Genomic DNA, 26954 nt, shown 5'->3' with positions numbered 1-26954 from the left:
TATTTAGTGTTTTGAATCACGATCTACCCAAATCTCACACATAGTGGCAGTTGTCCTTTAGGTCTTATCTTACACCATTTGCGCTACTATAACAAAATCCCTGAGATTTGAGTAATTTATAAACAATAAAAAGTTATGTCTCACAGTTCTGGAGGCGAGGAAGTTCAAATTCAAGGTACTGGCAGATTCAGTGTCTTATGAGAGCTACTTTCTGTCTCCAGTGGCACCTTCTCATTGTGTCCACACATGGCAGAAAGTAGAAGGGTGAAAAAACAAAACGTGCCTAGCTAGTTCCCTTGAACTCTTTTACAAAGCTACTGATCCCACTAGTAGAATAAAGTAACTCAATCACCCCATGAAGGTCTCACCTCTTCATACTATCACTTTGGGTCTTAGGTGCCAACATAATGAATTTGGGGAAAACACATACACATTCAGACCACTGCAGGCCTATTTTAATCTGTAGGTCTCTTTCCATGCCCCCTAACTCTCTCTCCTCCTTATACTTTCCCTCATTCTCTTTATAAGTCTTTTCAGATCATTGATTAAGTAACTGGTTTTATCCTGTATGTCCTGTAGTGTTCCTGTAGTCTGAATTTGGTCATAATGTCCCCATAATCTAATTTAGCATCTCTTTCTTATATTTTATAAAGTTGGTACTTACTTGTTTTTTTCCTTCGGTGCGCGTGTCATTAATGAATGTCAGTATTTCTTTACGGTTGTTTTGGGGAAGGGGGTAAAATGTGTATACAGCTATATGCACAAATCTCAAGTACACTATTCGATATGTGCCAATAAATAATACATGCGCTTTTTAAGAATATGTCGAGTATTACGAAGTAATAGTTGATTAGTTTTGCCTGATTTAGTCCCTTATGTAAATGGAAGGATCAAATAAATTTTTTTTTTTTTTTTTTTTGAGACAGAGTCTCACTCTGTTGCCCCAGGCTAGAGTACTGTAGCATCATACCTCACAGCAATCTCAAATTCCTGGGCTCATGCAATCCTCTTGCCTCAGCCTCCTGAGCAGCCCATCACAACACCCAGCTATTTTTTTAGTAGAAACGGGGTTTTGCTCTTGTTCAGGCTGGTCTCAAACTTCTAAGACTCAAGAGATCCACCTGAGTGGCTTATGCCTGTGTTAGAATTATAGGCGTTAGCCACCAAGTCCAGTCCCAATGCATATTCTTTGTATCTAGCTTCTCTCAACATTATTTGTGATAGTCATCCATGTTTTGTATAGGTAGATCTTTTATTCTAATTTTTCTGTAGATGAATATACCAAAATTTATAAGTATCCATAAACAGTATGGATTTATAAGTATCCATAAATAGCATTATTGTGCATGATTTAAAATATCATTGTACTTCTCTGCCTTACCTTTTATATTAAATATTAAGTTTGAAAGATTATATCATACAGGTAGCTTTGAGTTTGTTTATGTTTATCTGCTACATGATATTTATAAACCAAATAGACTGTAATTTATGTAGTCTTTTTATAAACATTAGAGTTGTTTGATGAACATAAGTCCTTCTTTTTTTCTAATAATAATGTTGCTGCTATGAATTTATAGTATGAATGCTTGGCATCTATACTGGGATTTTCTCCTAGCTAATTATATTTTTACATGTTAGACCTCCATAATAGGGACCTCCCAGAATTTTCAAAGGTTATGCTTTTCTATAAATACATTCTCATGGGAAAAGGGTCAAGCTGTTCATAACAAATTGAGTTACAGGAGAAAGCCTTTCCAACTGTTCCAAAAGATAAACATGGTGATCAACTTGGGATATATAAAAACAGATTTGTCGATTTGTGTGTTTATTTTTTTAGGGACAAGTTCTCACTCTGTCACTCAGGCTGGAATGGAGTAGTGCCACCTTGCCTGTCTTTTTTCTTTTCTTCTTTTAAGAGATGAGATCTTATGTTGGCTAGGCTTGTTTCGAACTGCTGGCCACAGGTGATCCTTCTCCCGTAGCCTACTAAAGTGCTAGGATTACAGGCATGAGCCACCATGCCAGCCAATTTATTTATTTTTGATGTGACTGAATTTTTAGTTAATAAGATTCTGGTTGATCTGGATTAATTATGAAGTTACGTGTGACAATATGTTCATTGTGGGAAATGTAGAAAGCACAGAAGATAAAAAAAGAGAGAGAGAGAGAAATTATACTCTAAGTACCCAACAGCAATCACTACTAGTGTTTTATTGTAGGTTTCCCATTAGTTTTCTATTTTGGAGACAAGGTATGGCTCCGTCAACCCAGCTAGAGTGTGTCAGTGTTATTAGAGCTCACTGCAACTTCAAACTTGTGGGCTCAAGTGATCTTTCTGACTACCTGAGACTATAGGCACATGCCACCACACCTAATTAATTTTTCTATTTTTTGTAGGTATGGGGTCTCAAGTAATCCTTCCAGCTTGCCCTCCCAGAGGGCTAGGATTACAGGCACGTGTCCCCATGCCTGGCTTCCTTTATGTTTCTTTTTATTATTGTTGTTAGGTTCATTATAAACTGTATATACTAAAACTAATCATCTTTACATGTTAGTATTTATTACCTGTTAAGAGATAGCCAGTTTTCTTCAATATTTAGTTTGACAGTTGATATCTCTGACATTTAACTTTTTTTTTTTTTTTTTTTTTTTTTTTTGAGACAAAGTCTCAAACTGCCTGCCTGGGTAGAGTGCCGTGGTGTCATAGGTGTCATAGCTCACAGCAACCTCAAACTCTTGGGCTTAAGCAATTCTCTTGCCTCAGCCTCCCAAGTAGCTGGAACTACAGGCGCCCGCCACAAGGCCCGACTGTTTTTTTATTATTGTTGTCTTTGTTGTTTAGCAGGCCCAGGCCAGGTTCAAACATGCCAGCCCCGTGTATGTGGCCGGCACCCTACCCACTGAGCTATGGGCACTGACATTTAACTTTGATACTTCTAATTCAATTTTTTTATTGTGAAAATAAACCCTTATTCTTTAAAACCTATCTTTTGGCTTGTTATCATCTTTCAAATCTTCTTTTTTTTTAGAGCAGTTTCAGTGAAATCATGGATAAGTCAAACATTCGTGTTAATTTTGAATATGAGTTCCATCTTGGAACCAGTGCACCACTGACAGCTTAAAATATCAACAAAGTGTTTGGGAAGGATGCGGTTAATGAATGCCCAGTATGTCAGTGGTTTCAGAAGTTCCATTCTGGTGATTTTAATCTTGAAAATGAGCCATGGTCATTTTAGACAACCCAAGATGAGCCATGGTCATCTTAGACAACCCAAGACCAAAGTGGACAGTGATGAGATGAAAGCTGTAGTGCAAGGATGATCATATCATTGTACACAGTTATGATTTAATAAAAAATAAATAAATAACTAAATAAAAAGAAAGCTATAGTGCAAGGGAATCCATCTCAATCTATATATATATGTTATTTTAACGTACATTGTTGTTTTCCCCATTTTCACCCAAAATGTTAATTGTTCTTTGAAGAACATGTAATACACCTTAAGTTGAAATGACTGGTAAAACGAAACTCCTATGCTTTTTAAATATTTTTTATTTTTTATTTTTTTTGAGACAGAGTGTGACTGTGTCGCCCTCGGTAGAGTGCGATGGCATCATAGCTCACAGCAACCTCAAACTCTTGTGCTTAAGTGATTCTCTTGCCTCAGCCTCCCAAGTAGCTGAGACTACAGGCGCCCACCACAACGCCCGGCTATTTTTGTTAAAGTTGTCATTGTTGTTTAGCTGTCCAGGGCGGGGTTCGAACCCACCAGCCTCAGTGTATGTGGCTGGCGCCATAACCACTGTGCTACGGGTGCTGAGCCTGCACTTGCTTTATAAGAGAAAATCTTTTGAAAATCTTTCAAAGTCAACAAATTTCCAGATGTTGCAAGCAGCCTTATTGAAGTTTCTGCTCCCCCTTTTTTATTCAGCTTGATAGAATTTAATGACCTAATAGTTTAATGATAAGACAAGATTTTTGACGCCTCCATTTACTAGCGCTTTGTCCATAGTTTTTTTTTGGTTGTTGCTTGTAACATTTGATTGACATATATATATGCAGGATAAAAGCAAACTTCAGAAGATCACAGCTCTGTGGATTATCACAAAGTGAATATATCCGTGAAATTAGCAGCCATGTAAAGTAAAATATAACCTTATCAGCCTACCAGAATCTCTTTCCTACTCATGGTCACTGTAGGTTAGCCCCTGTCTCCCTTTGCCTCCATCTACAGGAACGGTTCTCAACCTGTGGGTTTATGACCCCTTTGGGGGTTGAACGACCCTTTCACAGGGGTCGCCTAGGATGATCCTGCATATCAGATATTTATATTATGATTCATAATAGTAGCAATATTACAGTTGTGAAGTTGTAACAAAAATAATTTTATGATTCGGGGTCACCACAACATGAGGAACTGTATTAAAGGGTTGCGGCATTAGGAAGGTTGAGAACCACTGATCTACAGTAACCACTGTCCTCACTTTCAGCACCTACATTGAATTTTGTCAATTTTGTACTTTGCAAAAATGAAATCAAGTAGTTTGTGTGTAGCTTCTCTTGTTCAACTGTGAAAACCATCTATGTTGTATGCAGTTGTACCGTCTGGTATTCATTCTACTTTTGAGGAGCATTTGGATAATTTCTGTTCATTGGCTTTTACAAATGTTACTGCTGTGCATATTCTAGAATTTGTTATTTGGAAAGTACATATACATGTTGCTGTTAGATAAAGTAGTAGAATTATTGAATTGTAAGAGTATACTTATATCTAGTTCTAGTACTGGCATTGGTAAACTTTTTCTGTCAAGCAAATATTTTAGGCTTCTCAGATTAGGTGATTTCTGTTGCATGTTTTTACCTCTGTCAAAACATTCTTAGCTCACCTGCTATATTTTCCAAAACAGTTGTTTTGTTGACCTCTTTATAGACTTATGATACAATAGGCAATTAGTAATAGTAAAACCACTGTAATATATTTCTCTTGACAGATTACTTTAAAAGGTTAGCAGATGTGTTAAAATGCTTTATATTTGTGACTAAGTTAGCTTCTTCACTAAGTTAGAACATTTGTGAAGTATTTAAATTTTTTTATTATAATTTACTTTGGATTTTCTTTTTATAAGTGTGGCAAATGGTTTCTTAAGAGGTTAGTTTATCATGAAAATATTTATTGTATTCCTATTTAGGATTAGGGCTTTTTTTATTACTTGTCTGTTGTTAGGTATTTGTAAAGTAATACTTTACCTCAATTTATTTCAGGATGTTCAAGATCCTTCAGTATTTGTAACTTTCCCTTTAGAGGAAGATGAAAATATATCTTTAGTTGCTTGGACAACCACTCCCTGGACTTTACCTAGTAACCTTGCCCTCTGTGTCAATCCAGATATGCAATATGTAAAGATTAAAGGTAAGCATGTGCCTGGATACGTGGATTAGATAGTTCTATATTTGAGGAATCTATGAAAGCTTACATTTCTTTTGGAGTAAAAACAAAATTTTTCGAAAGAATCTAACTTAATTCGAAAAATTATGGCTAAAAAGTAACATGCATGTTGGGCATGGTGGCTCATCTCATGCCTGTAATCCTAACACTCTGGTTGGCCAGGGAGGATGGACTGCTTGAGCTTAGGAATTTGAGACCAGCCTGAGCCAGGAGTGAGACTCTGTCTCTAGCAAAAATAGAAAAAAATTGGTAGGTGTGCTGCAGTCCCAGCCACTTGGGGGGCTAAGACAGCAAGATCACTTCAACCTAGGAATTTGAGGTTGCAGTAAACTATGGTAATGCCACCGCACTCTATGCAGGATAACAGAGTAAGACTCAGTCTCAAATAAAAAAGAAAAAAAAAAAGAAAGAAAGAAAAGTAACATACAAAAGTTTAAATAATATAGAGATACAAAAAGTAGAAATTAAAATTTGTTATAAAACCAGTATGTAATATGATTGCATGATTCAGAGATGTGGCATCACATTTTTATTAGTGTTATTAGGAATTGGTACTAGAACTTGAAAACATTGTGCCTTTCCAGTATTTGTTGGTAGAGAGTGACCATTGTTAAATCTAGGACCTTTCCCTAGAGATTTAAATGCAAAAAAGAAGATTGGTACTTTGTGAACAAATGTACCTAAGTGCAATAAACCAACTCCTCGGCTCAAGTGACCCTCTTGCCTCAGCCTCCCAAGTAGCTGGGACTCCAGAAGCATACCACAACGCCTGGCTCATTTTTCTAGTTTTAGTAGAGATGAGATCTTGCTCTTGCTCAGGCTGGTTATGAACTCTTAGGCTCAATGATCCTCCAATCTTGGCCTCCCAAAGTGCTGGCATTACATATGTGAGTCAACATCCCAACAGTATTATATTTTACATGTTCATACATTTGTCCTAGGTTTTCTATCCCTAGGGTAAATATTCCAGAAGCACTTCCAAGAAGGGTACACAGATGTATACAAGTACATTGATGATCGATGGTGTCCGTTGTAGTGAAATTTGAAAACAAGTTAAATGTCTAATAGTATAACTTGTGGTACCTCCATAAAATAGAGTCCTACAGAGGCATTTAAAAGATTCGGAAGGATCTATATGTGCTAATATATAGAAAAATATTCTGGTTTTTTTATTATTATTAAATCATAGCTGTGTAGATTAATGCAATCATGGGGCACCATACACTGGTTTTATAGACCGTTTGACATATTTTCATCACACTGGTTGACATGGCCTTCCTGGCATTTTCTTAGTTATTGCATTAAGACATTTATATTCTGCATTTACTAAGTTTCACATGTACCCTTGTAATATGCACCGCAGGTGTAATCCCACCAATCACCCTCCCTCCGCCCATCCTCCCCCCTCCCTCCCCTCCCTCTCCCCCTTCTCCATATTCTTAGGTTATAACTGGGTTATAGCTTTCATATGAAAGCCATAAATTAGTTTCATAGTAGGGCTGAATACATTGGATACTTTTTCTTCCATTCTTGAGATACTTTACTAAGAAGAATATGTTCCAGCTCCATCCATGTAAACATGAAAGAAATAAAGTCTCCATCTTTCTTTAAGGCTGCATAATATTCCATGGTGTACATATACCACAATTTATTAATCCATTTGTGGACTGATGGGCACTTGGGCTTTTTCCATGACTTAGCAATTATGAGTTGGGCTGCAATAAACATTCTGGTACAAATATCTTTGTTATAATGTGATTTTTGGTCTTCTGGGTATATACCTACTAGAGGAATTATAGGATTGAATGGCAGGTCTATTTTTAGATCTCTAAGTGTTCTCCAAACATCTTTCCAAAAGGAATGTATTAATTTGCATTCCCACCAGCAGTGTAGAAGTGTTCCCTTTTCTCCACATCCACGCCAACATCTCTGGTCTTGGGATTTTGTGATATGGGCTAATCTTACTGAAGTTAGATGATATCTCAAAGTAGTTTTGATTTGCATTTCTCTGATGATTAAAGATGATGAGCATTTTTTTCATATGTCTGTAGGCTGTGTGCCTGTCTTCTTCAGAGAAGTTTCTCTTCAAATCCCTTGCCCAACCTGCGATGGGATCACTTGTTCTTTTCTTGCTTATACGTTTGAGTTATCTGTGGATTCTGGTTATTAAACCTTTGTCGGAGACATAACCTGCAAATATCTTCTCCCATTCTGAGGGCTGTTTGCTTGCTTTACTTACTGTGTTCTTGGCTGTGCAGAAGCTTTTTAGTTTGATCAGGTCCCAGTAGTGTATTTTTGAAGCTGCTTCAATTGCCCGGGCCATAATATACTGCTTCAAGTGTTTTCCCTGCACCCTCTTCTAGTATTTTTATAGTTTTATGTCTTAAGTTTAAATCTTTTATCCAGTGAGAGTCTATCTTAGTTAATGGTGAAAAGTGTGGGTCCAGTTTCAGTCTTCTACAGGTTGCCAGCCAGTTCACCCAGCACCATTTGTTAAATAGGGAATCTTTTCCCCACTGAATGTTTTTAATTGGCTTGTCAAAAATCAAATAATGGTAAGTAGCTGGATGATTCATCTCTTGGTTCTCTATTCTGTTCCAGACATCTACTTCTCTGTTTTTGTGCCAGTACCAAGTTGTTTTGATCACTATCAATATAGTATAGTCTGATTTCTGGTAGCGTGATTCCTCCTGCTTTGTTCATAATTTTTGTTTTTAAATTTCACATGTTTACATATATGTTTGTTAGTATACACATAGAATGATATCTGGATGAATAGATACCCAAATGAGAATGTCTGAGAGATGAGATTACAGATGACTTTTACTTTGTGAACTTAACTTGGTTTGTTGATTTGGGGCTTTTTTATTTTAAAGAGAGTCTCACTATATCGCCCTCGGTTGAGTGTTGTGACATCACAGCTTGCAGCAACCTTCAACTCTTGGGCTTAAGCAATTCTCTTGCTTCAGCCTCCCAAGTAGCTGGGACTACAAGCAGCTGCCACAACACCCAGCTATTTTTTATTGCAGTTGTCATTGTTGTTTAGCTGGCCCTGACTGGTTTTGAACCTGTCAGCCTCAGTGTATGTGGCTGGTGCTGTAACCACTGTGCTACAGGCACTGAGCCAATTTTGTGGTTTTTAAACATTCGCATACATTACCTTTGGAATGAGAAAATAATGATTAACTTACTTAAAGTGGATGTAGGTATGATAAATAGTAAATACCAGTTGTCTAGCTATAGGGCACCCTGGATGCACATGGTATGGGAGCTCCTCAGGAAGAAAGTATGCCTGATGTGTATATTTACAGTCAGCCATAGTCTGAATATAACTAAGTCTACCTTTTTCCTTTTTCTCTTAGATATTGCTAGAGAAAAATTACTCATTTTAATGGAAGCCAGATTATCAGCCCTCTATAAGCTGGAGAGTGACTATGAGATCCTTGAAAGGTGAATATTCAAATAGTCGATGTATGTCTGTGCCTTATTTCTAAAAAGAGAGAAGCTTCATTATCCAAAATCTTTATTATTCAAATTTTGTTTTGGGTACTGAGTTATATACAAGTCAAGTGTTCTAGCATCAATGACAAAAAAGTCAGCAAATCAAAGGGGACTTATGATTCGATGTGGCTACAGCCTCATTCCTTTGATTTTAATGTCATTGTGACTTTTGTCCTTTTCTAGATTTCCTGGCGCCTGTCTTAAAGGCAAGAAGTACAGGCCCCTATTTGACTACTTTTTGAAGGTAAGCTTATGACTGCTTACTGCAAGGGCTCACCATAGTCTGTTTATCTGTTAAGTTGGCATGAAGTGACAAATGCACTTCCATTGTCTAATTATTATATTGTTCAAGTGAGTATGCCTCAATCCAAAAGTCTGCTTTAGGATTAACAAAATTAATTTGTTTGTAGATTTTTCTTAAATTATATGACATTACAATTGATTGGATTTTTGCATATGTATTTTTATTTCATACAGTCTATATACCAGCCAGCTTATTTAAGGTTTTCTTTTTCCCATATTTAAGAGAGTGATTGGAATAAAACATTGTGTGTAAAACTAAACACAATTTATTTCAACTTGTTTAATGAGGTGGGTATTGTAAATCTAGGCACCATTATAGAGCTCAGACATTAGCTCCTTAGTTTTATTAAGAGTCATAAAGCTGTTTTATGTGGTTTTCATTTGCTGACAAGGGAGAATCCATAGTTAGAATTGTAACCCTCACCTCTCATTCTCCATTACTGAAAGAAGAAGGTCAACATGAATTTCTCCTTAGTATTTATTTAAATGTCTTGGAATAAGATTATGAACATCACCTTCAGGCCTGGCTTTACACATTATGTGGAAATCAGCTGAACATATATCACATCACAGCCCAAGATAAAACATTTGCTGGCCTTTCTGTTCCTGTTCAGGGCAGGCGAGTTTTGTTGATGTAAGTGACCTTTGAGATTTAGGTTCTGTCTACTATGTTTCTGTTCATTGTGTCTCTCTCCTCATTTTTGTGCACCCTGAGTGTTTTCCCATATTTTTTGTTGCCTACTTAATGCTCTTTCTCCTTCCATGTTTAATTAAATCATAACTATGTACCTTGATGCATTTATGGGTTTCAGTGTACTGATTGGATATACAACGTGAAATGCTTACATTGAACTGATTAACACATCCATCACAATTATACTCTTTTCATAATAGTTTTGAAATGTACCATTGCATCTTGCACATTAGGTGAGGTCCCTCCAAATACTCTCCCTTCTCACACCTTCCCCCATCTTCCCTCCCCCTTTCTCCTCTCCCTTCTACTTTCTGGACTATAGTTATATTTTACCATTCGTAAGAGTGTGTACATAATTATATATTGATTTCATAGTAGTATTGAGTACATTGGACACCTTTTTTCCATTCTTGAGGTACTTTACTAAGAAAATTATGTTCCAGCTCCATCCAGGTAAAAATAAAAGATGTGAAATCTCTGTCTTTTTTATGGCTGCATAGTATTCCATGGTGTACATATACTACAATTTGTTAATCCATTCATGGGTCAGTGGGCACTTGGGTGTTTCCATGTCTTGGCAATTATGAATTGGGCTACAATAAATGTTCTGTTGTAAATGTCTTTGTTGTAAAATGATTTTTAATCATCTGGGTATATACCTAGTAGAGGAGTTGCAGAATCAAACAGTAGATCTACTTTTAGTTCCTTGAGTATTTTCCAAACTTCTTTCCAAAAAAGTCGTATTAGCTTGGATTCCCACCAGCAGGGTAGAAGTGTTCCCTTCTCTACACATCCACGCCAACATCTGTAGTTTTGGGATTTTGTTATGTGGGCTGATGTTACTGGAGTTAGATCTCAAAGTGGTTTTGATTTGCCTTTCTGTGGTGATTAAAGGTGATAACCATTTTTTCATTGCCCAGTGGATTTCCGTATGCTCTGCCCTCTTTCCATCTCTCCCTGTAAGACTTTAGTTTGCCACTGTTTTGAGTGTTCCCCAGCTGGTGTGGGGCAAACTGCTTCCTAACCACATCCCTCCGCATTGCTTTAAACATATCCTTTACTCAGTAAAAATGGTTCTTTCCTTTTATATGTCTCTGCCTTTTTCATCATGTTTTTCTACTATTTTAAAAGTCTCTCACTCTTTTTTTCATATTGTATCTGCTGAGTACAACCACCCTTCAAGTCTGAATTTATGTTGTCTGAAAGAAGAGTTTTCTGAAAATGCCTCTTTGGTTTTTCCTTTAGAAAAAATGTCGGGGGTGGCGCCTGTGGCTCAGTCGGTAAGGCGCCGGCCCCATATACCAAGGGTGGCGGGTTCAAACCCGGCCCCAGCCAAACTGCAACCAAAAAAATAGCCGGGCGTTGTGGCGGGCGCCTCTAGTCCCAGCTACTCGGGAGGCTGAGGCAAGAGAATCACTTAAGCCCAGGAGTTGGAGGTTGCTGTGAGCTGTGTGAGGCCACGGCACTCTACCGAGGGCCATAAAGTGAGACTTGATGTCTCTACAAAAAAAAAGAAAAAGAAAAAATGTCGGATTGCATTCTTCTCTTATGTGCCTTAACTTTTTTTAAATTTTGTTTTGTTTTGTTTTGAGACAGAGTATCACTATGTCACCCTTGGTAGAGTACCATGGCATCACAGCGCATAGCAACCTCAAACTCTTGGGCTTAAGCGAGTCTCTTGCCTCAGCCTCCCAAGTAGCTGGGACTACAGGCGCCTGCCACAACACCCAGCTATTTTTTGGTTGCAGTAGTCACTTTTGTTTAGCAGGCCTAGGCCAGGCTCGAACCCACCAGCCTCAGAGTATGTGCTGAGCTACGGGCGCCAAGCCTTAACATTTTTTTTTGTAGAGACAGAGTCTCACTGTACCGCCCTTGGTAGAGTGCCGTGGCATCACACGGCTCACAGCAACCTCTAAGTCTTGGGCTTACGCGATTCTCTTGCCTCAGCCTCCCGAGCAGCTGGGACTACAGGCGCCCGCCACAACGCCCGGCTATTTTTTGGTTGCAGTTTGGCCGGGGCTGGGTTTGAACCCGCCACCCTCGGTATATGGGGCCGGCGCCCTACTCACTGAGCCACAGGCGCCGCCCAGCATTTTTTTTAAATTGTCTAACAGGAGTGTTCAACTTACAGCCTGTAGGCCACAAGCTGATTTTGTGAGGATTTTTTTTGCTTATCTATGGTATTGGATATCATAAAAAGTATGCCTGGCTCCTTTTTTTGCTAATCAGCTTTCATTAGCGCTTGTGTATTTAATGCATGGCCCAAGACAACTCTTACTCTTTCAGGGTATGACAGATGGAAAAACACCCTTGGTCTAAGACAGTGGTCTCAACCTTCCTAATGCCATGACCCTATAATACAGTTCCTCATGTTGTGCTGACCCCCAATCATAAAATTATTTTCGTTACTACTTCATAAGTGTAATTTTGCTACTGTTATAAATCGTAATGTAAATATATGATATGCAGGATTATTTTCATTGTTACAAAGGGGTTGCGACCCAGGTTGAGAACCACTGATCTAAGAGTTCTTTCATTGGATCAGTAACTCTGCCTTTCTGAATCATAGACTCTATTAAGAATTTGAAAACAGCTAAATCCTGTCCAAAAAATGCACATGGACGCACTAGACAGGAACTTTAAGTTAATTCAGAGGTGTGTTTATAATAGGCATTCCATACATACATTAAATTGAACAACACCGACCCATTGAATAATCTTCCTGAAGTACTTGAGACCTTTGGTGACTTTAGTGAAGTACTATACATCCTTGATCCAGTATGAAATCATCTGATGTTCAGCCCAGCCATGGCCCTGAGTGGCTTTTGAGAGACAAGATGAAATGAGGGCTTTCCTTGTCTGCCCTTTTACAGCCAGTTTGATACTTTTAAGTTCACTATGTGTACATGTGATTCTATGGACCCATATATTCTGTCTCCATTTTTTTAACTATTTAAAGGCACATCTGTTTTTTTTGTAGAGACAGAGTCTCACTTTATGGCCCTTGGTAGAGTGCCGTGGCCTCACACAGCTCACAGCAACCTCCAATTCCAATCGCTTAAGCGATTCTCTTGCCTCAGCCTCCCGAGTAGCTGGGACTACAGGCGCCTGCCACAATGCCCAGCTATTTTTTGGTTGCAGTTTGGCCGGGGCCGGTTTTGAACCTGCCACCCTCGGTATATGGGGCTGGCGCCTTACCAACTGAGCCACAGGCGTACTATGCCTTCTCAATGTTTCAAGTTGATTTTGGGTACAGCAATTAAAAATTTATGGTCTTTTTTTTTTTTTTTTTTTTTTTTGTGGTTTTTGGCTGGGGCTAGGTTTGAACCCACCACCTCCGGCGTATGGGACTGGCACCCTACTCCTTGAGCCACAGGCGCCACCCTATGGTCATTTTTTAAGTTTAAAGTTCCAAAGAAGCAGAGTACTTGTAGTTGAAAGTAACATTGTATTTGGAACCTAAAACCTTATTTCATGTCCTGGTTGCTTTACTGTTTTGTATGTGATTTGGAGAAGATAGTTAATCTTCATTCTGACTTTTCTCATCTGTGAAATGCAAATAACAGCTATATTTATATATATATTTTTAAAGCCAGTATCTTGCTCTGTTGTTTAGGCTTGGGTGTAGAGGCATCATTATAGCTCACTGCAGCCTCAGATTCCAAGATTCAAGCAATTTTGCCTCAGCTTCCCAAGTAACTAGGATTACAGGTGCACACAAGAGTGCCTGGTTAATTTTTGTTGGTTTGTTTTTATGAGTTTTTTTTTTTGTTTTTTTTTTTTTTAATTTTGTTATGTGTTTTGAGACTAGGTCTTACTGTGCTACCCAGACTGGTCTCTAACTCTTGGCCTCAAGTGATCCTTATACCTCAGACTCCCAAAATGCTAGGATTACAGGCATGAGTCCCTGTGCCTAGCCAGCCATAATATTTTTAAGACATGAGAATACTAATACCTTTATCACAGGATTACAGAGATTAAATATGAAAGTCATTTGGGAAGTGCTTTTCACCAATGCAAGAGAGAGGGGACAGCTAAGGGCCAATTTGGCAGATGTAAGGGTGAAGAGTAAGAAATATGAGGAGATGAAGATAGAGTGCATCTGTTATCATGATATATATTAACCCGATGGTATTGCTGTTATAAAGAAAATTAAATTTCCCCTACGTTTTACAGTGGTGGAATAACCTGTAACTCTTGACTGCTTCACCTATTTCTTTCAAGATTTGCCTTTTGTAACAGAGTAACTTGAGCTGGCTTGAAAGGAAAAGAAGAAACAAATTATCTGTAGTCTTTGAAAATGTACTGCTGGCAGGAGGAATCACGCTACCAGACCTGAGACTGTACTATAAATTGATAGTGATCAAAACAGCATGGTACTGGCACAAAAGCAGAGAAGTAGATGTCTGGAACAGAATAGAGAACCAAGAGATGAATCCAGCTACTTACCGTTATCTGATCTTTGACAAGCCAATTAAAAACATTCAGTGGGGAAAAGATTCCCTATTTAACAAATGGTGCTGGGTAAACTGGCTGGCAACCTGTAGAAGATTGAAACTGGACCCACACCTTTCACCATTAACTAAGATAGACTCTCACTGGATCAAAGATTTAAACTTAAGACATGAAACTATAAAAATACTTGAAGAAAGTGCAGTGAAAACTCTTGAAGGAATCGGCTTGGGTGAATATTCTATGAGGAGGACTCCTCAGGCAATTGAAGCAGTATCAAAAATACACTAGTGGGACCTGATCAAACTAAAAAGCTTCTGCACAGCCAAGAACATAGTAAGTAAAACAAGCAGACAGCCCTCAGAATGGGAGAAAATATTTTCAGGTTATACCTCCGATAAAGGTCTAATAACCAGAATCCACTGAGAACTCAAACGTATTAGCAAGAAAAGAACATGTGATCCCATCTCAGGATAGGCAAGGGATTTGAAGAGAAACTTCTCTAAAGAAGACAGACGCACGATCTACAAACACATGAAAAAAAGCTCATCATCCTTAATCATCAGAGAAATGCAAATCAAAACTACTTTGAGATATCGCCTAACCCCAGTAAGAGTAGCCCACATAACAAAATCCCAAAACCAGAGATGTTGGCGTGGATGTGGAGAAAAGGGCACACTTCTACACTGCTGGTGGGAATGCACACTAATACGTTCCTTCTGGAAGGATGTTTGGAGAATACTTAGAGACCTAAAGATAGACCTGCCATTCAATCCTGTAATTCCTTTACTAGGTTTATACCCAGAAGACAAAAGGTCACAATATAACAAAGATATCTTTGAATGTTTATTGCAGCCCAATTCATAATTGCTAAGTCATGGAAGAAGCCCAAGTGCCCATCGACCCACGAATGGACTGGCAAGTTGTGGTACATGTATACCATGGAATATTATGCAGCCTTACAGAAAGATGGAGACTTTACCTCTTTCATGTTTACATGGATGGAGCTGGAACATATTCTTCTTAGCAAAGTATCTCAGGAATGGAAGAAAAAGTATCCAATGTACTCAGCTCTACTATGAAGCTAAATTATAGCTTTCACATGAAGGCTATAACCCAACTATGGCACAAGACTATAGGGAAAGGGGAAGGGAGGGGGGAGGGTAGGGCAGGGGGAGGGTAATAGGTGGGGCCACATCTACAGTGCATCTTAGAGTGGGTACAGTGAAACTTACTAAATGCAGAATACAATTGCCTGCATACAATAACTAAAAAAATGCCATGAAGGCTATGTTGAACAGTTTGATGAGAATATTTCAGATTGTATATGAAACCCGCACATTGTACCCCTTGATTGCACTAATGTACACAGCTATGATTTAACAATAAAAATAAATAAGTTAAAAAAAAAATGTACTGCTGGCAGGCCAGGAGGGGTGGCTTACACTTTTAATCCTAGCGGTCTGGAAGGTGGAGTTGGGTGGATGGGCTTGAGCTCAAGAGTTCGATACCAGCCTGAGCAACAGCACAGTTATCTGGGCTTTATGGTGGACACCTGTAGTCCCAGCTACTTAGGAAGCTGAGGCATGAGAATCATTTGATCCCAAGAGTTTGAGGTTGCTGTGAGCTATGACACTATAGTACTCTACTGAGGGTGACAGAGTAAAATTATCTCAAAAAAAAAAGGAGAGAGAGAAAGAAGGAAAATGTACTGGGAAGTGAATAATTTAGGGGGCATGTTTTCTGAGACTGTATGCTAAACTATATGTTAGGGTGAAGGTTGGGGTTGGGAGAACTAAGGAAATTAGAAATTTTTATCCGCAAGTCTTCAGATAATTATTTCATTTATAAGTGATGAGTTATTAGAAGAGATGTTTTGAATTAGCATGTTTCTTCACAGTTTGAATTACTCTGTCTTTCCTATGTATGGAAATATATTTTACTTGTTAAAAGTTTTTTCAGGCTCTTAACAAAAATTATTATAAGGTTAACATTGTGATACATATAATTTCACAATGTTCCATCCCTAAAGCCTGCTAACTTTTCTTTTCCAGTGTAAAGAGAGCGGTGCTTTCACCGTGCTTGTTGACAACTATGTGAAGGAAGAGGAAGGTACAGGCGTTGTACACCAGGCCCCTTACTTTGGTGCTGTAAGTAGCATAAATCTCACAGATACATTTGAGAAGTAAATGTCATACACAACTTTTCATGAGACTGAGTTGTGTGTCTTATGTTGCTTGCTCTTATTTGGACCATTGGGTCAGCCTCATTTATGCCTCACCCTTCACTAGATGGCTTATAAAATTTGTATTTCCAATTCCCCTTTAGCCTGAGCTGATTTCTAAAAATGGCGAGTCAAGTCCAGTGCCACTGCTAGGCATTTAATTTTTCTAAAGTAGCAGGCTACCTGCTGTGTCTTCATTTGTGATTTATATCCAGTATCCAGTAAACTGTTCTCTTTTTGGTGTACATTTCTGTGAGTTTTGACAAGTACCTAGAGACACATAGGTTCCTTAGCCATCAATACAGACCATTTCCTTCACCTCTGCTGCATTCTTTTTTTTGTTTGTTTTTTTGAGACATAGTTTCACTATGTTGCCCTCAGTAAAGTGCAACACAGCAACCTTTAAGTCTTGGGCTTAAGCGATTCTTTTGCCTCAGCCTCCCAAGTAGCTGAGATTACAGGCACCTGCCACAATGCCTGGCTGCTGTTGCTGCTGCTGCTGTTGTTGTTGCAGTTGCCTGGGCCGGGTTTGAACCCTTCTGTCCCAGTGTATGTGGCCAGCGCCCGAAGCACTGATCTCTGAGCGCTGAGCCCTCTGCTATATTCTTAAATAAATACTACACAAGCAAAAGGGAGAATCTGATCTATCCCCTCAGAACCTCTGTGGTTAATTGTGTATTTTGCCCAAAATAATTTTTCTAAAAATACATTCATTTTAATGTGTTTTGTATATGATTAAGAAGAGCATAGCATAAGGATTTAAGGGACACCAGCCCTCACCTTAAATTGCAGCCTTGCCACTGACAGGAAATTCCTGGGCAAGTTGCTAGCCTTTCTGGACTTTTACTTTTTGGTAACATTCTTGATAGTACCTTCCGATTGGGGTAACTGTGAGGGTTGAATGGAATTTTGTACATAGAGTGTTTAGCACACTGGCTGAACACACAAAAGTGATAGTCGCTCACAGTCATTGCTGCTAGGGTTGTGTGCCCAAGGGTCACCTATAAACTGCTGTGGTCTTGATCATTTTGTTACTTTGTTGTAAGAGGTGCTGAAGTGAGTCTATCTGCATTTTTCACTTTGCTTTTTATTATGGAAAGCTTCAAACATATCTAGAATAAAATACTATAATAAATTCTATGTTCATATCATCTAACTGCATTAATTATGAGCATTTTGGGAATCGTATTTCATTTCTCTTGTTTTTCCCTCCTTTTCCCACACCTTTTTGATTTTGGATGGAGGATTTTGAAGCAAATCCTCAGCTTAGTATCTTTTCATCTTTAAATAATTCCAGCTGCATCTCTGACTGATAATGACTTTTATTTTTAGTATAGCTACCGTGCCATTGTTACTAAAATCAACAGTTTCTTAATATCATCTAATATCTGGTCTATATTCAATTTTGATAGAAGCATTCTTGATAATAATACTCAAAAATTTTAGGAACTAGTCAGGTATCGGTTGTTCATAATAACTTTATGATCCACTGGTATGGTTACTTCACCGATAATAAATAATAAAAAGAGACCTTCTTGGTTTTGAATTGTAGTTTATATTTTCCTTTTTAAATGTGGGTATTTGTCATTAACTCCAGTTACACTTTATGCATCTGTCCTGAATACTATGTAGGTTAATGTTATAGAAGATTGGTTCTTTAAAGTAGAGCCTTTACCCCCATTTGGTAAACATTTTCCGGCTTCTACTGCTCTTGTCTTCACCAGGTGATACGGTATATACTCTCTGCTGAATCTGTGCACTTGTGTGTGTATCATGTTGAACATCACTTACTGTTCTGGCTCTGTTAAGGAACGTTGCTCTTAGCTTATTGCAGTGGGTAAGGCTATTCCTTCCACACTCAGCTGTTCAAGTTGCTGCGTTTTGGGGCTTTCTCTGTCGGCCCATGTGTTACCACACCAGGCATTGTCAGCAGAGCAAGAGGTGAACACTGGTCCAGTGAACACAGGTCCACATACTTCCGTAGTGGAAGTATGTCAGCTTTTCTGTTTGTCTTGAAGTCAATGCAGCATGTGGTTTCAACAACCTAAGACAGTCTCTTTAATTTTTGATTTAGGCAGCATAGCACAGAAATGAAGACTTCAGGGGTCCTCAAACTACGGCCCACGGGCCACGTGAGGCGATGTGATTGTATTTGTTCCCATTTTGTTTTTTTACTTCAAAATAAGATATGTGCAGTGTGCGTAGGAATTTGTTCATAGTTTTTTTATTTTAACTATAGTCCAACAGCCTGAGGGATGGTGAACTGGCCCCCTGTTTAAAAAGTTTGAGGACCCCTGTTAGGCTCTGGAGCCAGGATGTTTGGTTTTGAATCCTAGCATTACAAATTCACAGGTGGATTGGTTCTTTGTGCCCCAGCTTTTTCCTCTATAAAATGAGGATGATTGCTAGTTTATGTGAGGAGTGAAAGCCTAGTATATTTGTCTGCATTCCTTGTGTGATTGTTGTGAGATTTAAATGAGCTAGTGTAAAGTGCTCAGAGCATTCGCTGACATAAAGCTTTGTGTTTTCTCTAATTTTTAACCTCTTCAAAAATATATTCCTGAAGCATCTTGGTGTAACCAAGGTAAATTTTGGCACGTAAGGCCCAGTTTACTTATTAGAATACTTTGGATTTAAATCAGTGTTATCAGGCGACGCCTTGATTCAGTTGGTAAGGCTCGGGTCCCATATACCGAGGGTGGCAGGTTGAAACCCAGCCCCAGCCGAACTGCAACAACAAGAACAACAAAAAATAGCCGGGCGCCCGTAGTCCCAGCTACTCAGGAGGCTGAGGCAAGAGAATCGCTTAAGCCCAGGAGTTGGAGGTTGCTGTGAGCTGTGTGATGCCACGGCACTCTACCGAGGGCCATAAAGTAAAACTCTGTCTCTAAAAAAAAAAAATCAGTGTTATTCTTACAGTATGCCTTTACAAGATGCAAATCCATGTGTTTGTTAAGCATCATATGTTCATATCATACTAAATAGACCATGTCTTAAAAGTTATGTGTTCTTTGTCTTTTCAGGTGTGCTTCTATGTTATGAATCAAATTTGAGTTAGTTTTTAAACATTCACATGAGCCATCTATCGTCTCACTTAGTGGATGCTTTGCTATATGTGAGGGTCTATAAAATAATGTTTGGGAAGACTGATCTATCCAACTGTTAGATTCTGATTCTGTGAATGGTTCTTGTGTCATCTTCAGTTAAGCGGATAAAGTTGATTGCGTGTATATGTCAATATTGAAAATTAGTCTTATAAATCTACTACCTCATATTTTCCTCCTTCCCACATCTGTGCTTAGATTGTTTTATTCCACTCTCCTACTCTCCCCACTTTGCCTTTTCTCAGGATGACTATCGGGTCTGTATGGAGTTCAACATTATCCAGAAAGACTCATTCCCTATTTGCCCTGTGGATGCTTCAGGTTGCTTCACAGAAGAAGTAACACATTTTGCAGGACAGTATGTGAAGGTTTGTAATCCATATGATATAGAAGGGTTTCAGTCTCATTATATTTTTTTCATCAGTTTTTCTTTTTCTTAAGGGAATTCAGTGCAATTCTTCTAGGAAGTTGTTTTTATTTTCTTTTAGTATATAAAATCAGCAAAAATTGGTAGTATCAGTCATATTCAGAGGATCTATTACAGAGGTTCTCAACCTGTGGGTTGTGACCCACAGGAACTGTATTAAAGGGTCAGGGCATTAGGAAGGTTAAGAACCACTGATCTATATACAGGGGTAGGAATCAGAAAAACTGAGATCCAATTTATGTTTTATGAATCAACTTTGACCTTATGGTAATCATTTCTAATTAAAAACTTCACTGCCTTAAATATCACAGAATGTACCTGGAAAGTATTGAAAGTTATACAATATCTAAAATATGGTCAATATTTTAAAATGATACTTTTTTTTTTTTTTTTCTTGAGACAGAGTCTCACTATGTCGCCCTGGGTAGAGTGTTGCGGCATCACACTCGCAGCAACCTCAAACTCTTGGGCTTAAGCGATTCTCTTGTCTCAGCCTCCCAAGTAACCTGGGCTACAGGGGCCCACCACAATGCCCAGCTATTTTTTTGTTGCAGTTGTTGTTGTTGTTTAGCTGGCCCTGGCCCAGTTCAAGCCTGCCAGCCTGGGTGTATGTGGCCAGCGCCCTAATCACTGAGCTGGGGGCGCCGCCAAAATGATACATTTTTATTTGTGGTCATAAATTTTAACAAGATTTTAGTAGTGCAATTATATTGTTACTAAGTATTACAGCATGTTCTGATGGCTAAATTTTAATTTTTTTGAAAAGGATGCTGACAAACATATCATAAGGATCTTGAAGGAACAAGGGCGACTCCTTGCTGCCAGCACCTTCACTCACAGCTACCCTTTCTGCTGGAGGTGAGAAGAAATAAAAACTATGTTGTAGTAGAGCTTCCATTTTCTGCATTTACTGTGTGTGCCCATTCCATCATATTTATGGTTTTCAACTCACTTATATCCTTTAGAGTTAGTGTTTGCAAGTTGCCTTATTATTTCATATTTAGGAAAGTTTTATGAATGCATAATTTTGTCTCTTTCCTTTGGAGTATGAGTAAAATAGACATACAAATCTATTTTGTGTTGTACCCATTTTTCTTAGGACGACAAACCCCTCTAAAATCTTGTAATGGAATTTATTGAGAAATGTAATGTGAAACCAAGTTTTACTATAAGATCATGCTGTAAAGATGTGAGTGAAAATGGAATTATAATCAGTTTCTACATTTCCTTCCCTGCTAACGTTGGTATCATTTCGTAGACAGTTGTCACCAGCAGAACTATATTTTTCTTTCTAGTCTTGTTCTTTTATTAGCTTTTGCCTTTCTTGATATCATGGAGGGAGATGATTGATTTTAAAAACTGAGAGACCTTTGTATCTAAAATAAAAATGAATATTAGTAGAAGGCTAAGTAGGTGGTGGTGCTGCCGATAAGAGATTAAAATCAGTCTTACTCTGATGATTGCATGTCTCAGCTCAATCAGCTTCATCTGAGTTTTTGCTTCCTTAGGTCAGACACTCCCCTCATTTACAAAGCAGTACCCAGCTGGTTTGTGCGAGTGGAGCACATGGTGGACCAGCTACTAAAGAACAATGACCTGTGCTACTGGTGAGCAGTAAGATGTGTTTCTCCCATAATGTTCTTTGTCATGTACTTAGTGTGGTTTATATCACAATTTTAATAGCCATCTTTCATTGTATATCGTAAAAGCTATATTTTATTTTGTGTGCTAAGGAATATAAAATAATTTAAATAACGTTACGTAATAGGCTGAGCCCTGTGGCCCAGCCCTGTAATCCCAGCACTTTAGGAGACTAAGGCAGAAGGGTCACTTGAGGCCCGGAGTTCAAGACTAACTTGGGCAACATAGCAAGAGCCCATCTCTATTAAAAAAAAAAAAAAAATTAAATTTAGCCAAACATGATGGGTGCATGCCTATAGTCCCAGCTACTCGAGAGGCTGAGGCAGGAGGTTCACTTGCACCCACTGGAATTTGAAGTTGCAGTGAGCTATGATGATGCCATGGCACTACAGCCTGGAGCAACAGTGTGAGACCCTATCTCAAAAAAATAAGTAAATAACAAAATATTACACAATAAAAGTAACATACTTCTTAAAGTATATAAGGGGGCATTTTTCTTTTTTCTCATAAAAATGAGAAAATACCATCTATGGGTTTTTAGGATAGAATGACTTTGGGGAAAATATGGCTATACTCTCTGTTTGTTAGCCTTAAATAAGTATAAATGGCTTTTGCAAAAGTAATGTTATTTTTGAATATACCTGCAAAAGCCATTTATACTTACTAGTGTTGGTTAGTACTGGAGGTAGAGGATGTCCATGTGGATGACCAAAGAGAAGACTAGAGAGGGCTGCATAGTAGCTACCAGTCACCTGGCCTGAATGGGGTTTATGCTAGTCAGTAAAACTGGTGTCATGTGGATGTCATGAAGATGGAGTTGAATAGGATGAGGCTTGCTAGGGTCAGTGTGACTGGTTAGAGGTCTGTAGTGGTACTGTAGTTGGAGAGGAGGACATGAAGGCCTGTGTGCTATGGGTTTTTTTTTTATCAAATGTAGGTCATTTTTGTTTTTTTCTTGAGACAGTAGAGTGTTGTGGCGTCAGAGCTCACAGCAGCATCAAACTCTTGGGTTTAAGCGATTCTCTTGTTTCAGCCTCTCAAGTAGCTGGGACTACAGGCATGTACCATAACACCCAGCTATTTTTAGAGACGGGGTCTTGCTCTTGCTCAGGCTGGTCTCGAACCTGTGAGCTCAGGGCCATCCACCCACCTCAGCCCCTGAGAGTGCTAGGATTGTAGGCATGAGTCACTGATCCAGATTTACATGGAGGTCATTAATGGTAGTCAGACTGCTGCATGTGTTGATGCTGTCCAATTAGAACACTCTCCAGCAGTGAGCTCAATGTTTCCAGAGTGTTTGGTCCATAAAGCATGATACAAAGGCTTTTCTGGGCATAATTTTCAGTTTTGCCTAATATCGTAAGTGACTGACTGATCTATTTATTGCAGGGTTCCAGAGTTTGTAAGAGAGAAGCGATTTGGAAATTGGCTGAAAGATGCACGTGACTGGGCAATTTCCAGAAACAGATACTGGGGCACCCCTATCCCACTGTGGGTCAGTGATGACTTTGAGGAGGTAAGGCAGGACAGTGTTTTCTTCTGTTGGTTTTTGCTAAACCACTTTGTTTGTGCTGTAAGAATATGGTTTTTTTTCCATTGGATTTTGTTTTTTCCTTGTCATTCCTTCCCAGAATAATTATGTAAGAATCAAGGGCGGCACCTGTGGCTCAAAGGAATAGTGCGCAGCCCCAAATGCTGGAGGTGGCGGGTTCAAGCCCAGCCCCAGCCAAAAACTGCAAAAAAAAAAAAAAAAAAAGAATCAATTTGGGGGATTTTTTATTTCTTTTTACTTGTATTAAATATAATTAAAAATTTTTCCCTTTGCATAAAAGTGAAGAGTTTGCTTTTTCCTCAGAAATTCATACATTAAATTTTTTTTCTTGTGTTGTTCTGATCTTTTTTTCCCCTTGCATTAACTTATAACATTAACTTAAGATTAAACTGATCTTCTAAATAATAAACAGGAAAAGTTAAATAATTTTCCAATGCACTGTGGACCATTAACTTCTAAAATCAAGTGAATGAGAGTTTATGTGTGGATGTATAGATGTAGAGGGTACAGTACAGGCTCTCTTAGTGTCAAAAAGTTCTTAGGAAGTACAGCTGTAAGCAAAACAATGTATAATGAAAGAAGTTTTTTTCTCCTCACCTTTATACTGAAACATGTACAGTGTTCACCTTCTGTACATCATTTTGCTTAAAGTCTCATTTTCTAAGAACCACTTGACCACTTGACTTGCTATGGGATATGCTAAGATCAGTGTAGCAGTGATGAACAGCACCACCCTGGGGACATGAAAGGTGACAGTGAAGTAGCTAAGTCAGAAGACTCACAGGAAGAGCAGAGAAAGAAACTGTATGTTCACTAAGTAGCACAGATCTCCTGAGTGTGAACTCACAGCAGCTTCTGGTGCAGCTCTTATCAAATGATCCCCTGCATTCAGAGTGCCCCTATAATTTTAACATCTTGTGATTTAGTCTGATTATTTTCATCTGGTCCAAGCATAATACAATCATGTGCCATGTAACAGTGTTTTAGTCAGCAACAGGCTGCATGTAGCAGTGGTCCCATAAGACTTTGAATACTTCATTTTTCCTGTTTATTTGCTGTGTTTAAATATATGAATACTTACTATTGTGTTACATTTGTCTACAGTATTCAGTATAGTAACATGCTGTACAGGGCTGTAGCCTATGTGTATAGTAGGCTGTTCCATCTAGGTTTGTCTAAGTGCGCTCTGATGTTTGCATGCCAAAATCACAAAGGAGGAATTTTTCAGAAGCATCCAGTCGTTAAATGACACTTGACTATAATTTAGTTCTATCTTTGGGTATAATTTAGTTCTATCTTTGTCTTGGGAAGATTCCAGGTTAAAGTGCCAGATTCATGTACCAGGAAGAAACTGTGATACCTAGAGCAATAGTACAAGTACATTTCACTTACGCTGGTTATTTTGGTAGAGATTTGCACACAGAAACACATGCTAAGAAAATGTCTATAACTGTGTAAAATCCTCTTCATGTAAGGACTCCTTTCAGGACTTGGCATTTTCAGAGATTGTGATCTGTGTCTTTCATGAGAGTTAAGCTACATGCATGGTAACTGTCCCTCAGCCAGATTGGTGTGTACTGAGCTTTTCAAGAAAATCAGAGGTTTCTAAAACTAAACATGAATGCTGCATAAATTAACTCAGTGTGATCTCTTTGGCTCTAAGGTGCTTCTACTGTTTAACTTTATTAAAAAAAAAAAAAAAAAACTTTGTTTTTTACAGGTAGTGTGCGTTGGGTCACTGGCAGAACTTGAAGAACTGTCAGGAGTAAAGGTAGCAGATCTCCATAGAGAGAGGTCAGTTTCTGAATGTTTAGTTAACTTAGTCCCATCATCCTCCTGTTGAGACATGGTGTTTATTACAGATTACAGAGCTTCATATAGAAATTGCTAGTTTGTTGAATTATGCTCATGTCAGATTGAGATAAGTGGTCTCTGTCCTTGAATGTCAGGTAACTTTGGTGTATAATAAGCCTTTGAAATTGAGGTCTCATGATGCTCTCTGAATACCTTTGAGAACTAATGATATTTCTGTTTACAAATGCATATAATATCCTGTCAAAGCTTTGTGTTTACTATTGGCAGTTAAACTGCAATTTCTTTTGTGCTTAGAATTAATAGAAATGTCTATTTTTCTATTTATTAGCATTGACCACCTAACCATTCCTTCGCGCTGTGGGAAGGGATCATTGTGCCGTGTCTCTGAAGTGTTCGACTGTTGGTTTGAGAGTGGCAGCATGCCCTATGCTCAAGTTCATTACCCATTTGAAAGCAAGAGGGAATTTGAGGATGCTTTTCCTGCAGACTTCATTGCTGAAGGGATCGACCAAACCAGAGGATGGTGTGTCCCTGTATTCAAGTGTTTCATTGATTTTATTTTATTTAATGAATATTTTACTTTTACCTACCATTTTTCTACTGAGTGTTAGGGAGATTGTAGCAAACAAGACAGCTCCTTTCCTGCCCTCTGCCCCTTACCACCAAGCCTAGTGCCTTTTGAGTAGGAACCTCTCACTACAGTAGGGCTGTAGTCTTAACATCTGAATTATTTTTCTGATACTTCGGAATATATCTATATGTCATATTGGAAGTTTAAAGCAATATGAAACTGTATTTTCTTAGTAAAAATTTGAAGTAAATAAGCTTAAATATTTAGTTGAGTATTTACATATTAGACAATACCTTGAGTCCTGGAAATTTGGGGAATAGCTGGAAATGTTCTCAGGTGTTGGGGTTAATCTTCTAAGTTAGCAAGATTCTAAAAATATCCAGATTTTATATACATGCATAGAGGGGGAGGATTTGGGCATTGGGTTTTATCTAGTGCCTTATTAAAAGCAATATGCTCATTCTCTTAATTGGATAAAAGGTGAGTTACCTTCTTTACATGGATAGGTTTTGCTAGCTGTATTCTCATCATATATTCATTAGTAGTATTTCCACATGGGTGTGTTTAAGGAATTGATGTCATTTTTCACTTTTTTTTTTTTATTGTTAAATCATAGCTGTGTACATTAGTGCAATCGCCTGTACCCATTCTAATATGCACCATAGATGTGGCCCCACCCATTACCCTCCCTCCACCAAAACCTCCCCCCTCCTTCCCCTTTCTTGGCCCTTTCCCCACAGTCTTGTGCTATAGTTGGGTTATAGTCTTCATGGTCATTTTTCACTTTTACAACTTGTGGTAGACTTTGAATTCAAGCCTTAATGTTCTAGAATATGCTATTTTCAGATTTCAGTTCATTTATCTATAGGAATAGCTGCCAGGAACAACAAATGCTTGTTTTTAGGGAGGACCAAATGATTTACCAGTAAGCTTGTTCCTCTGAGAAGTGGTGAAGTCTGGCAGCTGTTAACAGTCCTCACGTAGGTCCCTTTGTCTTCTTTACTTCCTTCTCCTCCTTTTAGGCCTGGGCTGTCTCTCCAGGGCATCAGACATCCTCTCGAGTTTCCTTTGGAATTGGAAGAGATGTCTGGACAGACATGGGGTCTGATCTCCTCAGTTTATGTTTCTTGATGTTCTTGGAGTACAAAATCAGGTCACAGAGTCAGGGGAGCATCATCCCAGGATAGTAATAGGGATGTGATAGAGTTCTTTTAGGGAATGAG

The 26954-nt window shown here is 38.5% G+C and overlaps 1 protein-coding gene across 4 annotated transcripts in view; it reads left to right on the top strand.

The window, feature by feature from the left end:
* IARS1 (isoleucyl-tRNA synthetase 1) overlaps positions 1 to 26954 on the top strand; it is an 88405-nt gene that overhangs the window by 14110 nt on the left and 47341 nt on the right. For all 4 annotated transcript variants that reach the window (XM_053577630.1, XM_053577640.1, XM_053577648.1 and 1 more), the window contains exons 7-16: positions 5264 to 5411; positions 8810 to 8897; positions 9132 to 9192; positions 16452 to 16547; positions 19971 to 20093; positions 20919 to 21010; positions 21661 to 21759; positions 23183 to 23309; positions 25066 to 25139; positions 25489 to 25683. In XM_053577630.1, the coding sequence (XP_053433605.1) occupies positions 5264 to 5411; positions 8810 to 8897; positions 9132 to 9192; positions 16452 to 16547; positions 19971 to 20093; positions 20919 to 21010; positions 21661 to 21759; positions 23183 to 23309; positions 25066 to 25139; positions 25489 to 25683 (1103 nt within the window). The remainder of the gene's footprint in view (positions 1 to 5263; positions 5412 to 8809; positions 8898 to 9131; positions 9193 to 16451; positions 16548 to 19970; positions 20094 to 20918; positions 21011 to 21660; positions 21760 to 23182; positions 23310 to 25065; positions 25140 to 25488; positions 25684 to 26954) is intronic.

This window comes from Nycticebus coucang, chromosome 2 (genome assembly GCF_027406575.1).
Source record: "Nycticebus coucang isolate mNycCou1 chromosome 2, mNycCou1.pri, whole genome shotgun sequence".
NCBI lineage: Eukaryota > Metazoa > Chordata > Mammalia > Primates > Lorisidae > Nycticebus > Nycticebus coucang.
The sequence above is the reverse complement of the archived record's forward strand: the minus strand, read 5'-3'. Positions and strand labels throughout refer to the sequence as shown.